This window comes from Salvelinus alpinus, chromosome 2, assembly GCF_045679555.1.
Source record: "Salvelinus alpinus chromosome 2, SLU_Salpinus.1, whole genome shotgun sequence".
In the NCBI taxonomy this organism is placed as follows: domain Eukaryota; kingdom Metazoa; phylum Chordata; class Actinopteri; order Salmoniformes; family Salmonidae; genus Salvelinus; species Salvelinus alpinus.
In genome coordinates, this window is record NC_092087.1 from 110,712,722 (window position 1) to 110,740,547 (window position 27,826).

Genomic DNA, 27,826 nt, shown 5'->3' on the forward strand with positions numbered 1-27,826 from the left:
AGGGTACAAGGAGAGAACCAGATGCAGACACAGGAGGCAGATGGTTGGACATTGATCTAAAAAGGGAGTAGGCAAGAGAATGGTCGTGGACAGGCAAAAGATCAAAACCAGTTCAGAGTCCAGGAGGTACAGAGTGGCAGACAGGCTCGAGGTCAAGACAGGCAGACTGGTCAGGCAGGCGGGTACAGAGTCCAGAATACAGGCAAGGGTCAGAACCGGAAGGACTATAAAAAAGAGAATAGAGAAGGCATGGGCACGGGAATAACCACGCTGGTTGACTTGGACATACAAGATGAACTGGCACAGAAAGACAGGAAACACAGGGATAAATACACCTGTTTTCAGCATATGGTTACCTCTCTCTCCCTCCATCTCTTCTTTAACAAGCAGCCATGTTGTTGTCGTTCCACTAGGAACCTGTTTTCAGCATATGGTTACCTCTCGCTCTCTCCATCTCTTCTTTAACAAGCAGCCATGTTGTTGTCATTCCACTAGGAACCTGTTTTCAGCATATGGTTACCTCTCTCTCTCCCTCCATCTCTTCTTTAACAAGCAGCCATGTTGTTGTCATTCCACTAGGAACCTGTTTTCAGCATATGGTTACCTCTCTCTCCCTCCATCTCTTCTTTAACAAGCAGCCATGTTGTTGTCATTCCACTAGGAACCTGTTTTCAGCATATGGTTACCTCTCTCTCTCTCCATCTCTTCTTTAACAAGCAGCCATGTTGTTGTCATTCCACTAGGGACCTGTTTTCAGCATATGGTTACCTCTCTCTCTCTCTCCATCTCTTCTTTAACAAGCAGCCATGTTGTTGTCATTCCACTAGGGACCTGTTTTCAGCATATGGTTACTTCTCTCTCTCTCTCTCCCTCCATCTCTTCTTTAACAAGCAGCCATGTTGTTGTCATTCCACTAGGGACCTGTTTTCAGCATATGGTTACCTCTCTCTCCCTCCATCTCTTCTTTAATAAGCAGCCATGTTGTTGTCATTCCACTAGGGACCTGTTTTCAGCATATGGTTACCTCTCTCTCTCCCTCCATCTCTTCTTTAACAAGCAGCCATGTTGTTGTCATTCCACTAGGAACCTGTTTTCAGCATTTTAAGTCTCCAGTCAATAACCGGTGTACTGGAATTATCCCTCTACAACCTTTACACATGTACTGTACTGGAATTATCCCTCTACACATGTACTGTACTGGAATTATCCCTCTACACATGTACTGCACTGGAATTATCCCTCTACACCCTTTACACATGTACTGCACTGGAATTATCCCTCTACACCCTTTAAACATGTACTGCACTGGAATTATCCCTCTACACATGTACTGCACTGGAATTATCCCTCTACACCCTTTAAACATGTACTGCACTGGAAGTATCCCTCTACATCCTTTACACATGTACTGCACTGGAATTATCCCTCTACACATGTACTGCACTGGAATTATCCCTCTACACCCTTTACACATGTACTGTACTGGAATTATCCCTCTACATCCTTTACACATGTACTGCACTGGAATTATCCCTCTACACCCTTTACACATGTACTGCACTGGAATTATCCCTCTACATCCTTTAAACATGTACTGCACTGGAATTATCCCTCTACACATGTACTGCACTGGAATTATCCCTCTACACCCTTTAAACATGTACTGTACTGGAATTATCCCTCTACACATGTACTGCACTGGAATTATCCCTCTACACATGTACTGCACTGGAATTATCCCTCTACACCCTTTACACATGTACTGCACTGGAATTATCCCTCTACACATGTACTGTACTGGAATTATCCCTCTACACCCTCTACACATGTACTGCACTGGAATTATCCCTCTACACATGTACTGCACTGGAATTATCCCTCTACACATGTACTGCACTGGAATTATCCCTCTACACCCTTTACACATGTACTGCACTGGAATTATCCCTCTACACATGTACTGCACTGGAATTATCCCTCTACACCCTTTACACATGTACTGCACAGGAATTATCCCTCTACACCCTTTACACATGTACTGCACTGGAATTATCCCTCTACACATGTACTGTACTGGAATTATCCCTCTACATCCTTTACACATGTACTGTACTGGAATTATCCCTCTACACATGTACTGCACTGGAATTATCCCTCTACACCCTTTACACATGTACTGTACTGGAATTATCCCTCTACACCCTTTACACATGTACTGCACTGGAATTATCCCTCTACACCCTTTACACATGTACTGTACTGGAATTATCCCTCTACACATGTACTGTACTGGAATTATCCCTCTACACCCTTTACACATGTACTGCACTGGAATTATCCCTCTACATCCTTTACACATGTACTGCACTGGAATTATCCCTCTACACATGTACTGCACTGCAATTATCCCTCTACACATGTACTGCACTGGAATTATCCCTCTACACATGTACTGCACTGGAATTATCCCTCTACACCCTTTACACATGTACTGCACAGGAATTATTCCTTTGGCTGGCAGAACCTTGCTGTTTTTTTATTGGGCCATCAAAGCTGGCTCAGTGATTTGTGTGATTGGTTACATTTCAGTCACATGAGGGAGAGGTGGTGTGATTGGTTACATTTCAGTCACATAAGGGAGAGGTGGTGTGATTGGTTACATTTCAGTCACATAAGGGAGAGGGGGTGTGATTGGTTACATTTCAGTCATATAAGGGAGAGGGGGTGTCTGATGTCTGAAGGTCAATGCAACTGAGAAATATGATCCTTGTAATTATTCTCTGTGAATACCAGCAGTGGGAATGATGGTGAAATATTTAGTTCATTTCATGAGAGCAACATGATAATTAATGATTTCTGAACAATTATTTTTTATTTAATGTCTATTAAGAATATCTTATCAACTTTATTTCACTTGGTGATGTTTCATTATAGAGAAAATAACATGACAATACATGACATCTAAATAGCTGAATATGATTATGGACTAACAGTCTAACAGTTTGAAGGGCACAACTCATGTTATTCTGGTTAAACAGTGAGAGACTAGTTGATTATGGACTAACAGTCTGAAGGACACAACTCATGTTATTCTGGTTAAACAGTGAGAGACTAGTTGATTATGGACTAACAGTCTGAAGGACACAACTCATGTTATTCTGGTTAAACAGTGAGAGACTAGTTGATAAAGGAGTGGGTAGTTTTTTACAATTAGGAAATAATATGTCATGTTTTACTCGTACCTCAGCCAGCATTGTGAATGGTTAGGAAATAATATGTCATGTTTTACTCGTACCTCAGGCAGCATTGTGAATGGTTAGGAAATAATATGTCATGTTTAACTCATACCTCAGGCAGCATTGTGAATGGTTAGGAAATAATATGTCATGTTTTACTGGTACCTCAGCCAGCATTGTGAATGGTTAGGAAATAATATGTCATGTTTTACTCGTACCTCAGCCAGCATTGTGAATGGTTAGGAAATAATATGTCATGTTTAACTCATACCTCAGGCAGCATTGTGAATGGTGTCTGTGGCGGTGACATTCTAGACCTGGGCAGTAAATTTAATTTCTTAGGTGTTTTAGTCATGCATGTTGGTTCTGTGGTTATAAGTTACTGACCTTGGAATACATTTCTTGCCATGCAGGGTCTGAATCAAACCCAATGTCCAGTGGAATTGATCTGTTTCATCCATTTGTTTGTTTCAGTTTTCAGTAGTTGAATCCTTTGACATATTGTTGATTTCAACATTTTTCATTTTCAACAAATGAACTGGGTTGGTTGAAAAGTGATACTAAACTTACATACCAGCACTATTTTGACATAGTGGAAGATATACTGAATTCATACTGTTTTTCATACTAAGATGGACCAAGATACGTGTTGCTTTTGCACATATTTTGTTCATTGGTTTAGCAAGACTCTGTTGATTGGTCGGTCATTGGGTTAATTTGTTTTGCAATATGTTCAAATCAAATCAAGCTTTATTTATTTCAGACATGGATGCAACACAATGGCTTCACAGGAAAAAATTTATAAAAAAACAATGAAAATAAACAGAAATATTTACTACACAACAAACATAAGAGGATAAAAAAACAGAAGAATAACAACTGAAAGACTAATGAATATTCTAAGGAAATGTCATTGATTAAAATATTAACAATATGATGCAACATCCAACCCGAACGAGATGGACAAGTCAGCACAGGTGTAACACATTCTGACTAACGAGATGGACAAGTCAGCACAGGTGTACCACATTCTTTCTTTCTTTCTTTATTTATTTATTTATTTTTTATCCCCTTTTCTCCCCAATTTTCGTGGTATCCAATCGCTAGTAATTACAGGTGTACCACATTCTGACTAACGAGATGGACAAGCCAACACAGGTGTACCACATTCTGACTAACGAGATGGACAAGCCAACACAGGTGTACCACATTCTGACTAACGAGATGGACAAGCCAACACAGGTGTACCACATTCTGACTAACGAGATGGACAAGCCAGCACAGGTGTACCACATTCTGACTAACGAGATGGACAAGCCAACACAGGTGTAACACATTCTGACTAACGAGATGGACAAGCCAGCACAGGTGTAACACATTCTGACTAACGAGATGGACAAGCCAACACAGGTGTAACACATTCTGACTAACGAGATGGACAAGCCAACACAGGTGTACCACATTCTGACTAACGAGATGGACAAGCCAGCACAGGTGTAACACATTCTGACTAACGAGATGGACAAGCCAGCACAGGTGTAACACATTCTGACTAACGAGATGGACAAGCCAACACAGGTGTACCACATTCTGACTAACGAGATGGACAAGCCAACACAGGTGTACCACATTCTGACTAACGAGATGGACAAGCCAACACAGGTGTACCACATTCTGACTAACGAGATGGACAAGCCAACACAGGTGTACCACATTCTGACTAACGAGATAGACAAGCCAACACAGGTGTAACACATTCTGACTAACGAGATGGACAAGCCAGCACAGGTGTAACACATTCTGACTAACGAGATGGACAAGCCAACACAGGTGTAACACATTCTGACTAACGAGATGGACAAGCCAGCACAGGTGTAACACATTCTGACTAACGAGATGGACAAGCCAGCACAGGTGTACCACATTCTGACTAACGAGATGGACAAGCCAACACAGGTGTACCACATTCTGACTAACGAGATGGACAAGCCAACACAGGTGTACCACATTCTGACTAACGAGATGGACAAGCCATTACAGGTGTACCACATTCTGACTAACGAGATGGACAAGCCAGCACAGGTGTACCACATTCTGACTAACGAGATGGACAAGCCAGCACAGGTGTACCACATTCTGACTAACGAGATGGACAAGCCAACACAGGTGTAACACATTCTGACTAACGAGATGGACAAGCCAACACAGGTGTACCACATTCTGACTAACGAGATGGACAAGCCAGCACAGGTGTACCACATTCTGACTAACGAGATGGACAAGCCAACACAGGTGTAACACATTCTGACTAACGAGATGAACAAGCCAACACAGGTGTACCACATTCTGACTAACGAGATGGACAAGCCAGCACAGGTGTACCACATTCTGACTAACGAGATGGACAAGCCAGCACAGGTGTAAGACATTCTGACTAACGAGGTGACACCAATCGGTTCGCCCTACGTGCTGTGGTGGAAATTCTACCAATGTCAATAATGAGGAAAGGCAAAATTAATAATCAATCAAGGTTTTACTTTTATTAAAAGACTTTTATAACAAAAAAAGTGGGATTGATCTGTTTGATCCATTTGTTTGTTTCAGTTTTCATAGTTGAATCCTTTGACATATTGTTGACTTCAACATTTTTCATTTTCAACAAATGCACTGAGTTGGTTGAAAAGTGATACTAAACATACATACCAGCACTATTTTGACATAGTGGAATATTTTTTTTTTTAAACATACAAGTTTTTATTATTTATTATCCCTAATCTATCCCCTTAAATCATCTACCAGGAGTTGAGGGGCTGGGGAAGCCAGCGAGGACACAGTTTCTCCCGCCCCATCACTCGCTTCGCCACCCCCTCCCCCCCATACCCCCGTCCCTCTCGCTGTCTGTCAAGAGCCCCTTCCTCTTCCCTCTCTTCTTTGGCGATGGCGGTAACAGGGAGACACCACCCTCCCTCACCACAAGCTCCTCCACCATTCCCCCCATCTCTTCCACGAGGGCGCTCCACATTCTGCTGTCCCCCCACTCCCCCTCCTCCTCCACTGTTCCTGCCACCGACTCCTTCTCCACAACCTCTCCCCCCATTGCTGCCTTCTCTGGCTCCTCCACTCCCTTGCTTTCTTCCACCTCTTTTCCCTCCTCTCCTCCCGGTTCTGCTGCTCCCGTGCCTTCTCTGTCCCCCTCTCCTCCTGCTGCCACTAATTGCTCCATCTCCTTCCGTGAGGCCGTCCCCTCTGGGCCTGTGCTCGGTTCTTAGTCTGGGCCTCCCCTTCTTCCCCCATCCCCCGCCCCTGCTCCCCCCCCAGCCGCAGACATGTGTGACCTCTGACGAGACGGGCATTCCTGCCACAGGTGTGCTGACGAGCCACACCCGTGGCACGCCTTGAGCTCGTCACAGTCCTTCGCCTCGTGCTCCCCAGATCCACAAAATCTGCACTTTCTTGTGCTGCACGAGGCTAGGATGTGGCCGTAGGCCATACAACGCTTGCAAAACGGGGGCTGACGTGCATAAAACAATGTCCCCCTGTCAGCCCCCAGGGAGAACATAGCTGGAGGATGAAGGTAGCCGCCCAGTCCCTTTGAGTCCTTCCTGAGGAGGGCCTGGAAGTCTCTCCTCCCGTTCCAAAAGCCCAGGGAGTCCTTGAGGTGCCTTGCTGAGGAGATGTCATCCATGTATCTCTCCAGAAAGGCCCTCACCTCCTCGTCCTTGACGTACGGGTTCTAAATGTTCACAGTTACAATCCTGAAATTGTTTTTTGCCAAGCTGGTTACCTCGTAGTGGCACATCGGCCTCGCACCTCCCACTTCTCTCACCTTTTTCAGGATCTCGTCATGTTTTTCTTCTGTGTGTAAAGCCACATCATAAGTTCCCTCCAACGGGTAACCTAGGAGGCAAAACACATCCTTCCCTGTCAGTTTAAGGATCCACGTTAAGATAGTCCTTCCAAAAGTTTCACGCTCCATCTCCTTGTCCTTCCACACAAAGCGAACCGTATTCGCCAGCCCGATCCCAGGAGCCGACCTATTTGAAGAATGTTGCGCCATCTCCACTCCCGCTCTCTTCCAAAAAAGGAAAAACTGAAAAGAAAAGCAAAAACGGCTGAGAATCGTTACCCCAAAAAACTTTTTTACGGTTTTACTGCCCCCCGGCCTTCGACTTTCAGCTTAGAGCTGAGAGGAACCTCAGTAGCCAACTTGAACTTAGCCACACAGGAGAGAAGCCTAATCAGTGTGACAAGAGATACTCTCATTCAAGTGGTCTGATTAAACATCAGAAAATACATGCAGGAGATCCACGAAGTGTGGAATGATCTCCAACACCAGACCTGGGTAGTAGAACACAGAGTGTAGAATGATCTCCAACACCAGACCTGAGTAGTAGAACACAGAGTGTGGAATGTTCTCCAACACCAGACCTGGGTAGTAGAACACAGAGTGTGGAATGACCTCCAACACCAGACCTGGGTAGTAGAACACAGAGTGTAGAATGTTCTCCAACACCAGACCTGGGTAGTAGAACACAGAGTGTGGAATGACCTCCAACACCAGACCTGGGTAGTAGAACACAGAGTGTGGAATGATCTCCAACACCAGACCTGGGTAGTAGAACACAGAGTGTGGAATGACCTCCAACACCAGACCTGGGTAGTAGAACACAGAGTGTGGAATGATCTCCAACACCAGACCTGGGTAGTAGAACACAGAGTGTGGAATGATCTCCAACACCAGACCTGGGTAGTAGAACACAGAGTGTGGAATGATCTCCAACACCAGACCTCTATACATCAAATCACATTTTATTTGTCACATACACAAGTTTAGCAGATGTTATTGCGGGTGTAGCATAATTGTAATAATTGTGTTTCTAGCTCCAACAGTCCAATAATATCTAACAAGTAATATCTAATAATATACACAATCTAAAGGAATGGAATTAAGAATATATAAATATTTGGACGAGTGATGTCAGAGCGGCATAGACTGATACAGTAGGATAGAATACAGTATATACATATGAGATGAGTAATACATAGACTAAGATACAGTAGAATAGGATAGAATACAGTATATACATATGAGATGAGTAATACATAGACTTAGATACAGTAGAATAGGATAGAATACAGTATATACATATGAGATGAGTAATACATAGACTAAGATACAGTAGAATAGAATACAGTATATACATATGAGATGAGTAATACATAGACTAAGATACAGTAGAATAGAATACAGTATATACATATGAGATGAGTAATGCATAGACTAAGATACAGTAGAATAGGATAGAATACAGTATATACATATGAGATGAGTAATACATAGACTAAGATACAGTAGAATAGGATAGAATACAGTATATACATATGAGATGAGTAATACATAGACAGATACAGTAGAATAGGATAGAATACAGTATATACATATGAGATGAGTAAGCGCATTCTTGGGTGCAATGTTCACGTTCCCGTACTGACTGACTGTGTGGAGGCTCATTGATTTAATGTTACGTTAGCCTACATGCTATACTAGCAAAAACAAATATTGTATAGCTGTTGGCTATATTCGCCACGACTTACCGTTCTTTGTGCAGCTTCAAATGTCGAACAAAGTTGGAAGTTGTTGCGCCTCCGTCTGATGTTTTGCAAGTTGCAATCCGTTTTTTGTTGATACAGCGTATTCTTTATATCCGAAAAGAACAATTACTTAATTACATCAAGCGTCCCAATGGTAAAACGTTTGATTTAATTACATCAAGCGTTCCAATGGTAAAACGTTTGATTTAATTACATCAAGCGTCCCAATGGTAAAACGTTTGATTTAATTACATCAAGCGTTCCAATGGTAAAACGTTTGATTTAATTACATCAAGCGTTCCAATGGTAAAACGTTTGATTTAATTACATCAAGCGTCCCAATGGTAAAACGTTTGATTTAATTACATCAAGTGTTCCAATGGTAAAACGTTTGATTTAATTACATCAAGTGTCCCAATGGTAAAACATTTGATTTAATTACATCAAGCGTTCCAATGGTAAAACGTTTGATTTAATTACATCAAGCATCCCAATGGTAAAACGTTTGATTTAATAAAATGTCCGCATTAATAGTGGAAAGATCCTAAACAAAAAAAATAATTTCGATCTTCTATTGTGTTATTGACTGAACGTTTGTTTATGTGTAACTCTGTGTTGTTGTTTTTTGTCGCACTGCTTTGCTTTATCTTGGCCAGGTTGCAGTTGTAAATGAGAACTTGTTCTCAACTGGCCGACCTGGTTAAATAAAGGTGAAATAAATACAACATAATAATACAAAAATGTAGGAGCAGTATGGACCTAGTCTGTTCATTATATACATCTACATGATGTATTGTTACACCATGTAGGAGCAGTATAGACCAAGTCTGTTCATTATATACATCTACATGATGTATTGTTACACCATGTAGGAGCAGTACAGACCTAGTCTGTTCATTATATACATCTACATGATGTATTGTTACACCATGTAGGAGCAGTATAGACCTAGTCTGTTCATTATATACATCTACATGATGTATTGTTACACCATGTAGGAGCAGTATAGACCTAGTCTGTTCATTATATACATCTACATGATGTATTGTTACACCATGTAGGAGCAGTATGGACCTAGTCTGTTCATTATATACATCTACATGATGTATTGTTACACCATGTAGGAGCAGTATAGACCTAGTCTGTTCATTATATACATCTATATGATGTATTGTTACACCATGTAGGAGCAGTATAGACCTACAGTAGCTAGCTGCTAATTTAGATGTAGTATAACTTAATGAAACTGCCTTAAATATGCTGTAGTAAACATTTTTTATTCGCACTAATCAATCAACACATTCCTGTCTTTGTATGTCTCAATATAATGGTATTATTTAATTAAATCCATTTAAAATAATCTTTGTCTGAAAATAAAATATGATCCTCAACTGCGTTTCCCCTCCAGTCAGCAGACGGCGATGTGCGTCTTTCAGGCGACGCTGCCAGCGTGACGTGTAATCTAGTGGACGGTTCTTCATAAACAGCTCGTCAACCACCTCGGTAGCTTGCTAGCCAACATAGCCGAAAGATTCAAGCTATTTATACGCTTTCGGTGTATATTACCTACTGTGTTGTAGACACACTTATGTCGTATCTACTTGTTAATCTATTTAATATTACGTTATTTTGTATTAGTCAGCTATAGTAGCTGACTGGTTAAGTTAGCACTAGCCTAGTCGCTAATGATAGCTAGCTAGCTAACATCCCCGACCATGAGCTCAGTAAGCTTCTCCCCTCTTGTTAAAGAAGAGGTGATCTGCTGGACGGAGAAAGAAGCTCTGGGGCAGAACATTGTCGTGAAAGAGGAGAAGGAAGAAGAGGATGTCACAGTAAAACAAGAAGTAGAGGGTGAGGCTGTTACAGTGAAAGAAGAAGATAAAGACGTAACAGTGAAAGAAGAGAAAGACGCGTTCAGAGTGAAAGAGGAGGAAGCAGTTTTTGGAGTGAAGAAGGAAGGAGAGATTACTGTCACATTGAAAGATGAAGAGGTGGAGATAGGAGATCTGAGTAACACCAGTAAGTACCGCCTTGAATGTGTTTTTAACTTTGGATATTCGGAGTTGGCTCGTCAATACCTCTTCAACGGAGGGCCCAGGATGATGACTGATATGTCTAGAATCAGACGACGTAGAGAGCAAGCTACCCCTTGTTTTCTCTGTTCCGTTTCCAAAAAGTGACTTAACATATATATTTGAGAAGGGTCTATCTGCTGACCGCAGACTGGGGGGCACTGCATGTAGTGATTTTCATGTAGTGATGTTTTACTGCACACCGTGTCTCCCAATAGTGCCATGTGAGAGTTGGGTTGGGTACACCAAAGATTATGGATATACTGACAAGATGTCTCACCGCCCTAACAAGGGGAGTCGTTGTCCACAAAGCGGCACTGCGGGTTGTCTAGCTCCCGCCTATCCTTTCTTTGGATTGGTGGATTCATCTTATTATTGTAATCTATTGTTTATATTCTATGAGGGTTGTTGTCGTCAACCGCCTGTATTCAATGGAGAGAGATGCTAAGCTACTAGCATGAATATGCACCGCCTGTATTCAATGGAGAGAGACTCGCTATAGCTGACTTAGCTTTATCAATAGTTGTACTGCATGTATGTCACGTGATCCGGAGAGAGATGCTAAGCTACTAAGCATGAATATGAACCGCCTGTATTCAATGGAGAGAGATGCTAAGCTACTAGCATGAATATGCATAGCGATCTGGAGACAACTCCTATAGTGTTTTTATCAAAGTTGTCGGTATGTCACGTGATCCAACATTCTGGACAGCTTTCCATCATCTGGGTTGATAATTGTTTCCACTTGGATACAACCTACTGTAACCTACTGGCATGACCTAGAGAGTTACAACCTACTGTAGCCTACTGGCATGACCTAGAGAGTTACAACCTACTGTAGCCTGCTGGCATGACCTAGAGAGATACAACCTACTGTAGCCTACTGGCATGACCTAGAGAGATACAACCTACTGTAACCTACTGGCATGACTTAGAGAGATACAACCTACTGTAACCTACTGGCATGACCTAGAGAGATAAAACCTACTGTAGCCTACTGGCATGACCTAGAGAGATACAACCTACTGTAACCTACTGGCATGACCTAGAGAGATACAACCTACTGTAGCCTACTGGCATGACCTAGAGAGTTACAACCTACTGTAGCCTACTGGCATGACCTAGAGAGATACAACCTACTGTAACCTACTGGCATGACCTAGAGAGTTACAACCTACTGTAGCCTACTGGCATGACCTAGAGAGATAAAACCTACTGTAACCTACTGGCATGACCTAGAGAGATAAAACCTACTGTAGCCTACTGGCATGACCTAGAGAGTTACAACCTACTGTAGCCTACTGGCATGACCTAGAGAGTTACAACCTACTGTAACCTACTGGCATGACCTAGAGAGTTACAACCTACTGTAGCCTACTGGCATGACCTAGAGAGTTACAACCTACTGTAACCTACTGGCATGACCTAGAGAGATACAACCTACTGTAACCTACTGGCATGACCTAGAGAGATACAACCTACTGTAGCCTACTGTAACCTACTGGCATGACCTAGAGAGATACAACCTACTGTAACCTACTGGCATGACCTAGAGAGATACAACCTACTGTAACCTACTGGCATGACCTAGAGAGATACAACCTACTGTAACCTACTGGCATGACCTAGAGAGATACAACCTACTGTAGCCTACTGGCATGACCTAGAAAGATACAACCTACTGTAGCCTACAGGTATGACCTAGAAAGCTAAAGTTTTTAAATTCCTGGATTTTAAATTAATATTTTCCATAATAATGATAATATCTTCCTATTCACATCTCATCGTTCTCTCTATATATAGATCATTTGGAACGAGAGCTAATATAGAACTGCTGCTCTGGTATTATGTTTATACACAACATCTGGTGGATTTGGGTGTTTAATGTCTTTTAAGGCACAGGATTGCTGCTATCCTGAATAAAGAGCCATGTAAATCCTCATCAATCTACACACAATACCCCATAATGCTATCACAATACCCCATAATGCCATCACAATACCCCATAATGCCATCACAATACCCCATAATGCTATCACAATACCCCATAATGCCATCACAATACCCCATAATGCCATCACAATACCCCATAATGCTATTACAATACCCCATAATGCAATCACAATACCCCATAATGCCATCACAATACCCCATAATGCCATCACAATACCCCATAATGCAATCACAATACCCCATAATGCCATCACAATACCCCATAATGCCATCACAATACCCCATAATGCTATTACAATACCCCATAATGCTATTACAATACCCCATAATGCTATTACAATACCCCATAATGCTATCACAATACCCCATAATGCTATTACAATACCCCATAATGCTATCACAATACCCCATAATGCCATCACAATACCCCATAATGCCATCACAATACCCCATAATGCTATTACAATACCCCATAATGCTATTACAATACCCCATAATGCTATTACAATACCCCATAATGCCATCACAATATCCCATAATTCCATCACAATACCCCATAATTCCATCACAATACCCCATAATGCCAAAGCAAAAACAGGTTTAGATTTTTTGCAAATGTATTAAAACTATTCCCCATGATAACTAGTCTTAGTAATGTAAGATGTACGATCCCAGGATAACTAGTCTCAGAGTAATGTTAGATCCCAGGAAAACTAGTCTCAGAGTAATGTTAGATCCCAGGATAACTAGTCTCAGAGTAATGTAAGTCTCAGATAGTTTTAACCCATTACAGTCTAAGCCCTGTCTGAGGGGGAGGTTCTTCTAAGCTATATGGAATTGTTTTAAGGTTTAAACAACATGAAGGGCTTCCCCTGTATTGTACTGTTTTAAGAAGGTTATACCAAGGATAATTTTGCTATTTGATTTTGAACTGTAAGACCCATGTTAGTATCAACAAAAAACATTAGTCCATACTGCTATAACCCATAGTAACACATTGGATAACATTCACAACATGGAACAACAGTAACCATAGTAACACATTGGATAACATTCACAACATGGAACAACAGTAACCATAGTAACACATTGGATAACATTCACAACATGGAACAACAGTAACCATAGTAACACATTGGATAACATTCACATCATGGAACAACAGTAACCATAGTAACACATTGGATAACATTCACAACATGGAACAACAGTCCATACTGCTATAACCCATAGTAACACATTAGATAACATTCACAACATGGAACAACAGTAACCATAGTAACACATTGGATAACATTCACAACATGGAACAACAGTAACCATAGTAACACATTGGATAACATTCACAACATGGAACAACAGCAACCATAGTAATGTATTGGATAACATTCACAACATGGAACAACAGTCCATACTGCTATAACCCATAGTAACACATTAGATAACATTCACAACATGGAACAACAGTAACCATAGTAACACATTGGATAACATTCACAACATGGAACAACAGTAACCATAGTAACACATTGGATAACATTCACAACATGGAACAACAGTAACCATAGTAACACATTGGATAACATTCACAACATGGAACAACAGTAACCATAGTAACGCATTGGATAACATTCACAACATGGAACAACAGTAACCATAGTAACACATTGGATAACATTCACAACATGGAACAACAGTAACCATAGTAACACATTGGATAACATTCACAACATGGAACAACAGTAACCATAGTAACACATTGGATAACATTCACAACATGGAACAACAGTAACCATAGTAACACATTGGATGACATTCACAACATGGAACAACAGTAACCATAATAACACATTGGATAACATTCACAACATGGAACAACAGTAACCATAGTAACACATTGGATAACATTCACAACATGGAACAACAGTAACCATAGTAACACATTGGATAACATTCACAACATGGAACAACAGTAACCATAGTAACACATTGGATAACATTCACAACATGGAACAACAGTAACCATAGTAACACATTGGATAACATTCACAACATGGAACAACAGTAACCATAGTAACACATTGGATAACATTCACAACATGGAACAACAGTAACCATAGTAACACATTGGATAACATTCACAACATGGAACAACAGTAACCATAGTAACACATTGGATAACATTCACAACATGGAACAACAGTAACCATAGTAACACATTGGATAACATTCACAACATGGAACAACAGTAACCATAGTAACATTGTTTCCCCCAGAACATCTAAAGGAAGTTTGTTCTGAAGTGTCTGTCTGATATCTAAGAGATGTAAAAAATTATATCTATATTTTTACATGTCTTTAAGTCTTTAACCCCCTTTTTGTCACTTGTCTTTCCACATTTTGTTACATTACAGCCTTATTCTACAATGGATTAAATAAATAAAAATCCTCATCAGTCTACACACAATACCCCGTAATGACAAAGAGAAAATAGGTTTGGAGAAAAAATGTCACATTTATTAAAAATAAAAAACAGAAATACCTTATTTACATAAGTATTCAGACCCTTTGCTATGAGACTTGAAATTGACCTCCGGTGCATACTGTTTCCATTGATCATTGTTGAGATGTTTCTACAACTTGATTGGAGTCCACCTGTGGTAAATTCAATTGATTGACATGATTTGGAAAGGCACACACCTGTCTGGCTACCACAGCGTTCTGAAGCGATACGCCATCCCATCTGGTTTGCGCTTAGTGGGACTATCATTTGTTTTTCAACAGGACAATGACCCAACACACCTCCAGGCTGTGTAAGGGTTATTTGACCAAAAAGGAGAGTGATGGAGTGCTGCACCAGATTACCTGGCCTTCACAATCACCTGACCTCAACCCAATTGAGATGGTTTGGGATGAGTTGGACCACAGAGTGAAGGAAAAGCAGCTAAAAAGTGCTCAGCATATGTGGGAACTCCTTCAAGACTGTTGGAAAAGCATTCCAGGTGAAGCTGGTTGAGAGAATGCCAAGAGTGTGCAAAGCTGTCATCAAGGCAAAGGGTGGCTACTTTGAAAAATCTAAAATATATTTTGAATTGTTTACCACTTTTTTTGGTTACTACATGATTCCATATGTGTTATTTCATAGTTTTGATTTCTTCACTATTATTCTACAATGTAGAAAATGGTAAAACAAATAATTATAACCCTTGAATGACTAGGTGTGTCCACTCGTTTGACTGGTACTGTATATCTCATGAATGTTTTTACATTCAGTTACATGAAGTCACTTTTTTACCACTTCTTCCATAGTCAAACATGTAAGGAGAGATTTTTTTAAATCAAAGGGGATGCTGTCAAAAATGTATTGAATTCAAATGGATTTACCCAGCCTACAAAGCACTACAGCCACTCTGTGATGACCAGTTCTGCTCTTTTATTGAGGGATCTAGTCTAGATTAAACTTCATAGGAAGACAGTTTTATCATGTGGAGGTTTCATTTAGATCTCTGTTTAACGACATACTCTGTGTGTCTTTGCAAGGAGAGAAACCAGACTCTCACTCTGACAGCGGGAAGAGTCCTTCAGGGGAACCAGACCCAGAGACGCCCAGACCAGCGAGACAACACCACTGCTCCCACTGTGAAAATAGTTTTTGCTGGTTAGGGAACCTAAAACTGCATGAGAGGACACACACAGGAGAAAATCCTTTTCAATGCTCCCAGTGTGGAAAGAGTTTTGCCGTGTTCACTAACCTGAAAAGGCACAAGAGAATACACACAGGAGAAAAGCGTTCCCACTGTTCCCACTGTGGAATGAGTTTTAATCCGGATGGGGACCTAAAAGCTCATAAGAGGAAACACACAGGAAAAAAGCCTTACCAATGTTCCCAGTGTGAAAAGAGTTTTACCATGTTAACTAACCTGAAAGGCATGAGAGAATACACACATGAGAGAACCATTTTCTGCTCCCAGTGTAAAAATAGATTTTCATAAATGGCGGACCTTAAAGCTCATGAGAGGATACACACAGGAGAAAAGCCTTTCCAATGCTCCCAGTCTGGAAAGGGTTTTACCTGGTCGGGGAGCCTGAAGGAGCATAAGAGGACACACCCGGTAAAGTCCTACCACTGCTCTCTGTGTGGAAGAACATTCAGAGATCCTGAAATAACATGAGAGAATAGAAAGGCTGTATTCTGACTTATATTTTTGACTGAGAATTTGTGTTTTTGTTTGTGCCACATGAAATCATATTGTGTATGATTACACCTGTCTATATAATGTCCAACAGTTGACAATGCATGTCAGAGCAAACACCAAGCAAAGAGGTTGAATAAATTGTCCTTAGAGCTCCGAGACAGGATTGTGTCGAGGCACAGATCTGGGGAATGGTACCAAAAAATGTCTGCAACATTGAAAGTCCCCAAGAACACAGTGGCCACCATCCTCAAAATGGGCACATTTATAGGCCTACATTTGTGTGCAGGCCAGGTAGACTAGTCCTACTTCTATATGTGTAACCAGGTAGACTAGTTCTACTTCTACATGCGTAATCAGGTATGCGTCCTTTCTCTTATTGACAGGAGGGTTTCAAGGTGGAGCTTCCAGCGAGACGTGAATTTAATAGTATGTTGTACCTAGTTTCCCTCCTCCAGGGAACAGTAGTTATAGTCATAACGTTACGCTTGCCATATGATGAACTTCAACTTAAATACTGGATATTGCTGTCGGACAGTTTTTTTGTATTCTGAAATGAACTCGAACTATGTGTCATTTAGTGGCTCCTTATGTTACGCTGGAAAACAGTTTTCATGGGCACAGAAATACTAAATAATTTCAGAGTTTGCTAAATCCAATGGTTTTTAACTGAGTCATCTTGTAATCCAAGATGGCGTAGCATTAAGACGTGTTTGTTGTTGTAAATGTTATATTTTTTTGTATATATTGCAATATATTTCAATCTTTTTCAATTTTTTACTTACGTATACCTTCCGGCAACCCGCCTCACCCAATGTGATATGGATCTGCTATTTTCTAGAACCTCCATCCGAAGCTAACCAGCTAATTAGCTACTAGCTATTTAGTCATTGTTAGCCACTGCTAGCGGCCTTTACCTTTTTAGCTCAGACACCAGCCTCTTTTAGCCTGGATAATACATGCCAGTCTGCACAGCGCGATATCAACCCTGAGCATATCGGACTGTTTTTCTCCACTACATCACCGTATTCCTGCCGTAAGCTCTGGACCATTACACCGGATAATCGCAGCTGGCTAGCTGCTACCGAATGGCCCAGCCCCGAAGCTAGCCTTGAGCCAGGCCCATCTCCCGGCCTGCTTAGTGGACCCTATGATCACTCGGCTACACAGCTGATGCCTCCCAGACTCTTCACTAAGACGACTAGAAGCCACTACATCACCGGATTCCTGCCGTAAGCTCTGGACCATTACACCAGAGTTTATAATAATCGCAGCTAGCTAGCTGCTACCGAGTGGCCCAGCCCCGAAGCTAGCCTTGAGCCAGGCCCATCTCACTGCTTTAGCACACTCCGCCAACTTTAATGTCCTTGCCGTGTCTGAATCCTGGCTTAGGAAGGCCACCAAAAATTCTGACATTTCCATCCCCAACTACAACATCTTCCGTCAAGATAGAACTGTCAAAAAGAGAGTTGCAATCTACTGCAGAGATGGCCTGCAAAGAGTTCTGTCATACTTTCCAGTCCATGCCCAAACAGTTCGAGCTTCTTATTTTAAAAATGAATCTTTCCAGAAATAAGTCTCACTGTTGCCACCTGTTATAGACCCCCCCCCCCAGCTCCCAGCTGTGCCCTGGACACCATATGTGAATTGATTGCCCCCCCCCCCCCATCTATCTTCAGAGTCCGTTCTATTAGGTGACCTAAACTGGGATATGCTTAACACCCCGGCCGTCCTACAATCCAAGCTAGATGCCCTCAATCTCACACAAATTATCAAGGAACCCACCAGGTACAACCCTAAATCCGTAAACATGGGCACCCTCATAGATATTATCCTGACCAACTTGCCCTCCAAATACACCTCTGCTGTTTTCAATCAGGATCTCAGCGATCATTGCCTGCATCCGTTATGGGTCCGCGGTCAAACGACCACCCCTCATCACTGTCAAACACTTCTGCAAGCAGGCCTTTCTAATCGACCTGGCCCGGGTATCTTGGAAGGATTTTGACCTCATCCCGCCAGTAGAGGATGCCTGGTTAATCTTTAAAAGTAATTTCCTCACCACCTTAAATAAGCATGCCCCTTTCAAAAAATGTGTAACTATGAACAGATATTGCCCTTGGTTCGCTCCAGACCTGACTGCCCTCGACCAGCACAAAAACATCCTGTGGCGTACTGCCCGAGCATCGAATAGTCCCCGCGATATGCAACTTTTCAGAAAAGTCAGGAACCAATACACACACAGTCAGTTAAGAAAGCAAAGGCTAACTTTTTCAAACAGAAATTTGCATCCTGTAGCTCTAACTCCAAAAAGTTTTGGGACACTGTAAAGTCCATGGAGAATAAGAGCACCTCATCCCAGCTGCCCACTGCACTGAGGCTAGGAAACACTGTCACCACCGATAACTCCACGATAATCAAGAATTTCAATAAGCATTTCTCTACGGCTGGTCATGCTTTCCTCCTGGCTACCCCCAACCCCTGCCAACAGCTCCGCACCCCTCGCAGCTACTTGCCAAAGCCTCCCCAGCTTCTCCTTCACCCAGTGTCCCACTATAATTGAGAATTTCAATATGCATTTTTCTACGGCTGGCCATGCTTTCCACCTGGCTACCCCTACCCCGGTCAACTGCCCGGCACCCTCAACAGCAACCCACCAAAGCCCCCACCATTTCTCCTTTACCCAAATCTAGATAGCTGATGTTCTGAAAGAGCTGCAACATCTGGACCCCTACAAATCAGCCGGGCTTGACATTCTGGACCCTTTCTAAAATTATCTGCCGAAATTGTTGCAACCCCTATTACTAGTCTGTTCAACCTCTCTTTCGTATCGTCTGAGATTCCCAAAGATTGGAAAGCTGCCGCGGTCATTCCCCTCTTCAAAGGGGGAGACACTCTAGACCCAAACTGCTACAGACCTATATCTATTCTACCCTGCCTTTCTAAGGTCTTCGAAAGCCAAGTTAACAAACAGATTACAGACCATTTCGAATCCCACCGTACCTTCTCCGCTATGCAATCTGGTTTCAGAGCTGGTCATGGGTGCACCTCAGCCACGCTCAAGGTACTAAACGATATCATAACCGCCATCAATAAAAGACAGTACTGTGCAGCCGTCTTCATCGACCTGGCCAAGGCTTTCGACTCTGTCAATCACCGTATTCTTATCGGCAGACTCAACAGCCTTGGTTTCTCAAAAGACTGACTCGCCTGGTTCACCAACTAACAAACCTCCAAACGAGCTTCAATGCCATACAACACTCCTTCTGTGGCCTCCAACTGCTCTTAAAAGCAAGTAAAACTAAATGCTCTTCAACCGATTGCTGCCCGCACCCGCCCACCCGACAAGCATCACTACTCTGGACAGTTCTGACTTAGAATATGTGGACAACTACAAATACCTAGGTGTCTGGCTAGACTGTAAACTCTCCTTCCAGACTCACAGTAAGCATCTCCAATCCAAAATGTAATCTAGAATTGGCTTCCTATTTCGCAACATAGCCTCCTTCACTCATGCTGCCAAACACCCTCGTAAAACGGATCGGCGATGTCATTTACAAAATAGCCTCCAGCAGTGTATCAGTGCCATCCGTTTTGTCACTAAAGCCCTATATACCACCCACCACTGCGACCTGTATGCTCTTGTTGGCTGGCCCTCGCTAAATATTCAACGCCAAAACAATCTAAAAGTCTTTGCTAGGTAAAGCTCCACCTTTTCTCAGCTCAATGGTCAGCATAGCAACACCCACCCGTAGCACGCGCTCCAGCATGTATATCTCACAGTTCATCCCGAAAGCCAACACCTCCTTTGGCCGCCTTTCCTTCCAGTTCTCTGCTGCCAATGACTGGAACGAATTGCAAAAATCGCTGAAGTTGGAGACTTATATCTCCCTCACTAACTTTAAGCATCAGCTATCTGAGCAGCATACCGATCGCTGCAGCTGTACACAGCCCATCTCTAAGTAGCCCATCCAACTGCCTACCTCATCCCCATATTTTTATTTACTTTTTTTGCTCTTTTGCACACCAGTATTTCTACTTGCACATCATCATCTGCACATCTATCACTCCAGTGTTAATTTGCTAAATTGTAATTACTTCGCTACTATGGCCTATTTATTGCCTTACCTCCGTACTCCATTTGCACACACTGTATATAGATTTTTCTATTGTGTTATTGACTGTACGTTTGTTTATCCCACGTGTAACTCTGTGTTGTTTTTGTCACACTGCTTTGCTTTATCTTGGCCAGGTTGCAGTTGTAAATGAGAACTTGTTCTCAACTGGCCGACCTGGTTAAATAAAGGTTAAATTAAAAAAATTATCATCGTAACTTTATTGACAACACCCAAATGGATACTGTCATTAACGCGGTTCTTCAATAATTAAACATATTTCTTGATACTGTAGCAAACATTATATTCAACAGGACATTCAAGCGATCCTTACAATTATAATCCAAAGTAGTGTGAAATGCACTCATAAGCAACCTGGAAATGGAGGTTACTCCCCTGAGTTTTCCCCCAATCACATTCAGAATAAATTGTGAAAAACTACAACCTGGAAATGGAGGTTCAACCCCTGAGTTTCCCCCATTCAGAATACATTGTGAAAAACTAAAATCTTTGCTCAGCATTTTTTCTCCAGGCAGATATACTACATCCATAACTAGTGGTTTCCTCATTAGCAGGGAGGAGTTTCTACAATCAAATTGTATGTGCTTTGCCCTCGTGCCGCAATTTTATTAAACACAGAAAGGGGCCTATATTGGAGACCAAAAGTTGTCAGGCACACTGCTTAGAGTTTCAACAACTTGAATAACTTATTTCTAGCCGACAATCATCGATGTTACTACTAATGTGAAAACAAGACAACATATGATTTTTGTTGCTCATTTTATTTATTTATTTATTTTCTCATCTTATGGCTGCACCCCGCTAACGGTAACGGGATCGATAATATCGATGATATGACAACAGCCAGTGAAACGTGCAGGGCTCCAAATTCAAACAGAAATCTCATAATTAAAATTCCCCAAACATACATGTGTCTTATATCATTTTTAAGGTAATCTTGTTGTTAATCCCATCAAACTGTCCGATTTCAAATATGCTTTTCAGCGAAAGCACTACAAACGATTGTTAAGTCACCATCAAACCACAATAAGCACAGACATTTTTCCTGCGAAAGATAGCAGTCAGAAAAAGCAGATAGAGATAATATTAATCACTAACCTTTGATTATCTTCATCAGATGACACTCATAGGACTTCATGTTACACAATACATGCATGTTTTGTTTGATAAAGTTCATATTTATAACAAAATATCTGAGTTTACATTGGCGCGTTACATTCACTAGTTCCAAAAACATCAAGTGATTTTACATAGCCACATCGTTTCAACAGAAATACTCGTCATAAATGTAGATGATAATACAAGTAATACACATGGAATTATAGATATACCTCTCCTTAATGCAACAGCTGTGTCAGATTTAAAAAAACTTTTACGGAAAAAGCAAATCATGCAATAATCTGAGACGGAGCTCAGAACAATAGCCAAATTAGCCGCCATGTTGGGGTCAACAGAAACCAGAAAATACATGATAAATGTATCCTTACTGTAGTATCCTTAAAGGCTTCTTAGAATTACGACTCATGAGACTTACATACGGTTTAGTCTTTAATTGTAACTTAGATTTTACATTATCTTATGCACCTGGCTTAAACTACCTGAAGCTTTCTTAATCATGGTAATATAGGCAGACATAGGAAATAGCTACGGATAGCGGAAAGCAAACCCGTCTTGAGTCAATACTGCCATCTATTGGTAAACATAAATATACCAGGTTACTACACTTACCTTTGATGAACTTCATCAGAATGCAGTCCTAGGAATCCCAGGTCCACAATAAATGCTTGATTTGTTCAATAATGTCCGTATATATGTCCAATTAGCTACTTTGGTTAGCGCATTTGGTAAACAATTCAAGTCACAAAGTGCGTCCTCTATAACGTGACGAAATGTCCAAAAGTTACACAAGTCAGTAGAAACATGTCAAACGATGTACTGAATCAATCTTTAGAATGTTGTTAACATACATCTTGAATAACGTTCCCACCGGAGAATTAGATTGACTTCAGATGAGCGGTGGAACGGAGGTCCTCCTCATGTGACTGTGCATGTGAAAGCATGGTCAGCTCGTGGCAGTGATTACACATTCCTGTCTCCTTCGGCCCCCCTTCACATTAGAGTCAGACAAAGTTCTATTGACATCTAGTGGAAGCCGTAGGAAGTGAAAACTCATATCTCGCTGTAATTTAAATGAGAGCTTGGTTGAAAATCTGCCACCGCAGAAAAAATTCAAACAGGAAGCGGAACTTCAGGTTTTTGCCTGCCATATGAGTTCTGTTATACTCACAGACATAATTCAAACAGTTTTAGAAACTTCAGAGTGTTTTCTATCCAATACGAATAATAATATGCATATATTAGCAACTGGGACGCAGGCAGTTTACTATGGGCACCTCTGTGCACCTTTCATCCAAGCTACTCAATACTGCCCCTGCAGCCATAAGAAGTTAAGACAATTGTCAAATAACTTTAACATTCATTACAGACGTCAATTGTTGTACAACAGCATGGCTACGCTTCGATTATACCCTGATGAAGACAGCTTGGCTGTCAATGTTGGTAATTACATTTTTGCATCTGAGCTCCTAGAGTGTGCGGCTCTCCTTTATTTTTACGCTTTTGGCATCACCTTTTACAATGGATTTCTGCTGTTGTGGGCCTTTAATCATCTGTCTGACTTTGTTGTTCACACAGGAGAGATACGGGACTATCCTGGATCCTCTGGGGAGCCTCAACAACTTCATGATGCTGAAGAGGCAGAGAAGACTCTCTCCAGATCAGAACACCTCAAGAAACACCTGCAGAGATGCACAGGGAAGATAACTCAATGCTGTTCTGTCTGTGGGAAGAGATTCACCTCATTAGGCATTAAAATTCATCAGAGAACACACACAGGAGAGAAATCTTATAGTTGTGGTCAATCTGGCCATCTGACTCAACACCAGAGAACACACACGGGAGAGAAACCTTATAGCTGTGGTCAATGTGGGAACAGTTTTCGTCAAGCTGGAGAGCTGACAGTGCACCAGAGAACACACACAGGAGAGAAACCTTACAGCTGTGGTCAATGTGGGAAGCGTTTTGGTCGATCTGGCCATCTGGTATCACACCAGAGAATACACACAGGAGAGAAACCTTATAGTTGTGGTCAATGTGGGAAGAGTTTTCTTCGATCTGGAGAGCTGACAGTGCACCAGAGAATACACACAGGAGAGAAACCTTTTAGCTGTGGTCAATGTGGGAAGAGTTTTGGTGGATCTGGAGACCTGACAGTGCACCAGAGAATACACACAGGAGAGAAACCTTACAGCTGTGATCAATGTGGGAAGAGTTTTCGTCAAGCTGGAAAGCTGACAGTGCACCAGAGAACACACACAGGAGAGAAACCTTATAGCTGTGATCAATGTGGGAAGAGTTTTGCTGCATCTAGATCTCTGACTCAACACCAGAGAACACACACGGGAGAGAAACCTTATAGCTGTGGTCAATGTGGGAAGAGTTTTGGTCAATCTGGCCATCTGGTATCACACCAGAGAACACACACAGGAGAGAAATCTTATAGCTGTGGTCAATGTGGGAAGAGTTTTGGTCAATCTGGCCATCTGGTATCACACCAGAGAACACACACAGGAGAGAAACCTTACAGCTGTGATCAATGTGGGAAGAGTTTTGGTGCATCTAGAACTCTGACTCAACACCAGAGAACACACACGGGAGAGAAACCTTATAGCTGTGGTCAATGTGGGAACAGTTTTGGTCAATCTGGCCATCTGGTATCACACCAGAGAACACACACAGGAGAGAAATCTTATAGCTGTGGTCAATGTGGGAAGAGTTTTGGTCAATCTGGCCATCTGGTATCACACCAGAGAACACACACAGGAGAGAAACCTTTTAGCTGTGGTCAATGTGGGAAGAGTTTTGGTGGATCTGGAGAGCTGACAGTGCACCAGAGAATACACACAGGAGAGAAATCTTACAGCTGTGATCAATGTGGGAAGCGTTTTCGTCTAGCTGGAGAGCTGACAGTGCACAAGAGAACACACACAGGAGAGAAACCTTACAGCTGTGATCAATGTGGGAAGAGTTTTGGTCAATCTGGCCATCTGGTATCACACCAGAGAACACACACAGGAGAGAAATCTTACAGCTGTGATCAATGTGGGAAGAGATACTCTGATAAAAGATCTTTGATCAAACATCAGAAAATACATACATGAAGGAGTTGTTTCATGATATCAATGAAATGATGTCACAATGTAGAATGTTTTAACATTGTAGTAGGAGTATTTTAATGATGTCACAATGTAGAATGTTTTAACATTGTAGAAGGAGTATTTTAATGATGTCACAATGTAGAATGTTTTAACATTGTAGTAGGAGTATTTTAATGATGTCACAATGTAGAATGTTTTAACAATGTAGTAGGAGTATTTTAAACAATTTCACATAGAAATTGATAGAACGCTAAACATTTTCCCCATTCAATTGATTTCAGCCTTAGGAAAAATCCAGGCTCTTGAAAGAGTACTATTTATGTGATTTAACAAAAAAGTGACTAACACAAAAAGAGCTGTGTTACACTTACCATGTTGGTGACCCACTTGAATCAAAATGCAACACTTCAAGATGTATCTGGCTGTTTTCTACAAATTGTCCTCTAACCAGTGATGTACACATTACTCCCAGATTCCGTGTTGTTTTTGAGCTGTTAGTTTTAACAGGACGTGCAACCTCATCTCCCTCCTCTCGGCACAATTGATTTCAACATAATATTGATGAGTGATGACAAATAAGTGTTGCGTTCCTTTGTTTAGCGACCCCTACATTTAAATGCATCACTCCAAATTGTAGCTGACTGTTTTCTGCAGGTTGTCCTCTAACCAGTGAGGTAAAATATATCTCCCATTTCCATGTGTTTTTTTTAGTTGTGTTAGTTTCAACAGCACCTACAACCTGATGTCCCCCCTAATCGATATCAGAGATTTATTGCTACTTGTTAAAACAACAGCGTTTCTGGTGCTTGTGCAGTTTATAAGGTGCTTGTTTAAGTAATATGATTATTGTGGCAGATGTTTGTGTATATAGTACATTTTACGTTTAGGTTTTCAATTTATCACAAACTGTTTCTGCATTTGGACATGTTTAAACTGTGACATTGGGGATATCCCACCTAGCACAATGTTGTTGAAAATAAGACTATGACCGACGTACAATATAAGTTTGGTTTTAGTTGAAAAGAAAACATTTAATTTCAACGTACTTGCAGCTTATACACATGGACGCTGTATAATAAATCATAAATCGGTCTATAATCAATTTTATTAACAATCCTAATAAATTGAGTCATAAATATAAAATATATTTGTTGTCCTAAAGGTGTTACAGACTTTGGTCTTTCCATTTATGTTTTGCGGTTGGACTTTAGCATGTATAGCTCGTTAGCACGTAGGACGCACTGATTGGTGTCACCTCGTTAGTCAGTATGTGTTACACCTGTGCTGGCTTGTCCATCTCGTTAGTGGGAAGGTGTTTCAACTGAGCTGGTCCAGGTTCTATTTAAGAGTGTCTGGCCCAGTGCTCCAGTTGTCTTGATAGATGTGGAGAGTCAACACCTTTAGTTGTGGCAACTTTTTTGGTTTGCTTCCTGTCTTTAAGTTTATTGTGGGTTTTTCTTTTGTTTGCCTCTTCTTGGGCAGATTTAGTGGGTCTCATGGGTGGTGTCTTTTAGGTCCCAGTTGTTGTTACTAGTCAACTTTCAGTGGACACTGAGAGCAAAACTGCAACATAATGTTATAATACTTTTATTGGATCAAATGGTTGTTTTATGCAACAGAATAGAGGGTTCTTAGAACTATTGTGTCTGTTTGTTCTACTGAGGATGGGCCTCTGGGAGAAAACACTGACAGGAGATTTACAATGTCTTTTGGGTGATTAAACCTAAAGAGACCGCATTCCAGAGCATGAGTTAATGTTTCTGTTCTATATGGTACCAGGGAGAGATGACCCCAGGGCCAGACCCTGGTCTCTACACAAAGAGTACTGTTTTTACATCAGATATTGTCTGCTGAGAATTATAAGTATCTTTCATACCAGTCTTAACCTTGTGACCCGTTCTATACATCTGTTGTTGGTCATGTAGGTTGAAAGGGGTGTATCCTGGCTGTAAAAGACCTTTGTACTTTTATCTGGGGGTGATTTGTCGACCAGCCATCATTATCGTAGAGCACTCAATTGATTCACTTTATATGTGTACGTTGTATTGACCTGCTCCTTTATTAAGTGAATAAAGATTTAGTTTAAGAAGTTTGTCTCAGTTGATATGAAAGATATTAACCACATTTGGGGATGTTAATCTTCACTTGGTGACCGCTCGTGACGACCTGGGTAAATGGTGCACGAGGGATCCTTCTAACTTGGGATCTCAGGGAGACCACACTTGGGGAACGGAGCAGATGGACCCACCTTTGATCTGAGAGGCAGTGAGCCGAGTCGATACAAAATCTCAAACTTTTTTTTTTTTTTTAAGATGTGAGGGAAACACGCAAAGTGTAGTAGTTAGAAAAGCCTCGTAGTGTGTATTCCTGTGTGAGGGGGGCACCTTGGAGGTGTAAACAGGGCCCAGTCAGGAGGCTCTGAGTGTG

General features: G+C 41.4%; 2 protein-coding genes across 2 annotated transcripts in view; one reads left to right on the forward strand and one right to left on the reverse strand.

The window, feature by feature from the left end:
* Nucleotides 1-27,826, reverse strand: part of LOC139548189 (zinc finger protein ZFP2-like) — a 249,135-nt gene that overhangs the window by 131,755 nt on the left and 89,554 nt on the right. The gene's annotated exons all lie outside the window — the stretch shown is intronic.
* Nucleotides 22,757-27,488, forward strand: LOC139547879 (zinc finger protein 271-like). The gene has a single exon (XM_071357034.1). It carries the CDS (start codon nt 23,450-23,452, stop codon nt 25,400-25,402), a length of 1,953 nt encoding a protein of 650 aa, XP_071213135.1. The 5' UTR covers nt 22,757-23,449; the 3' UTR covers nt 25,403-27,488.

Bases quoted from the DNA above. Each gene is read 5' to 3' on its own strand.
- LOC139547879 (XM_071357034.1), top strand. From the start codon at position 23,450: ATGAGTTCTGTTATACTCACAGACATAATTCAAACAGTTTTAGAAACT.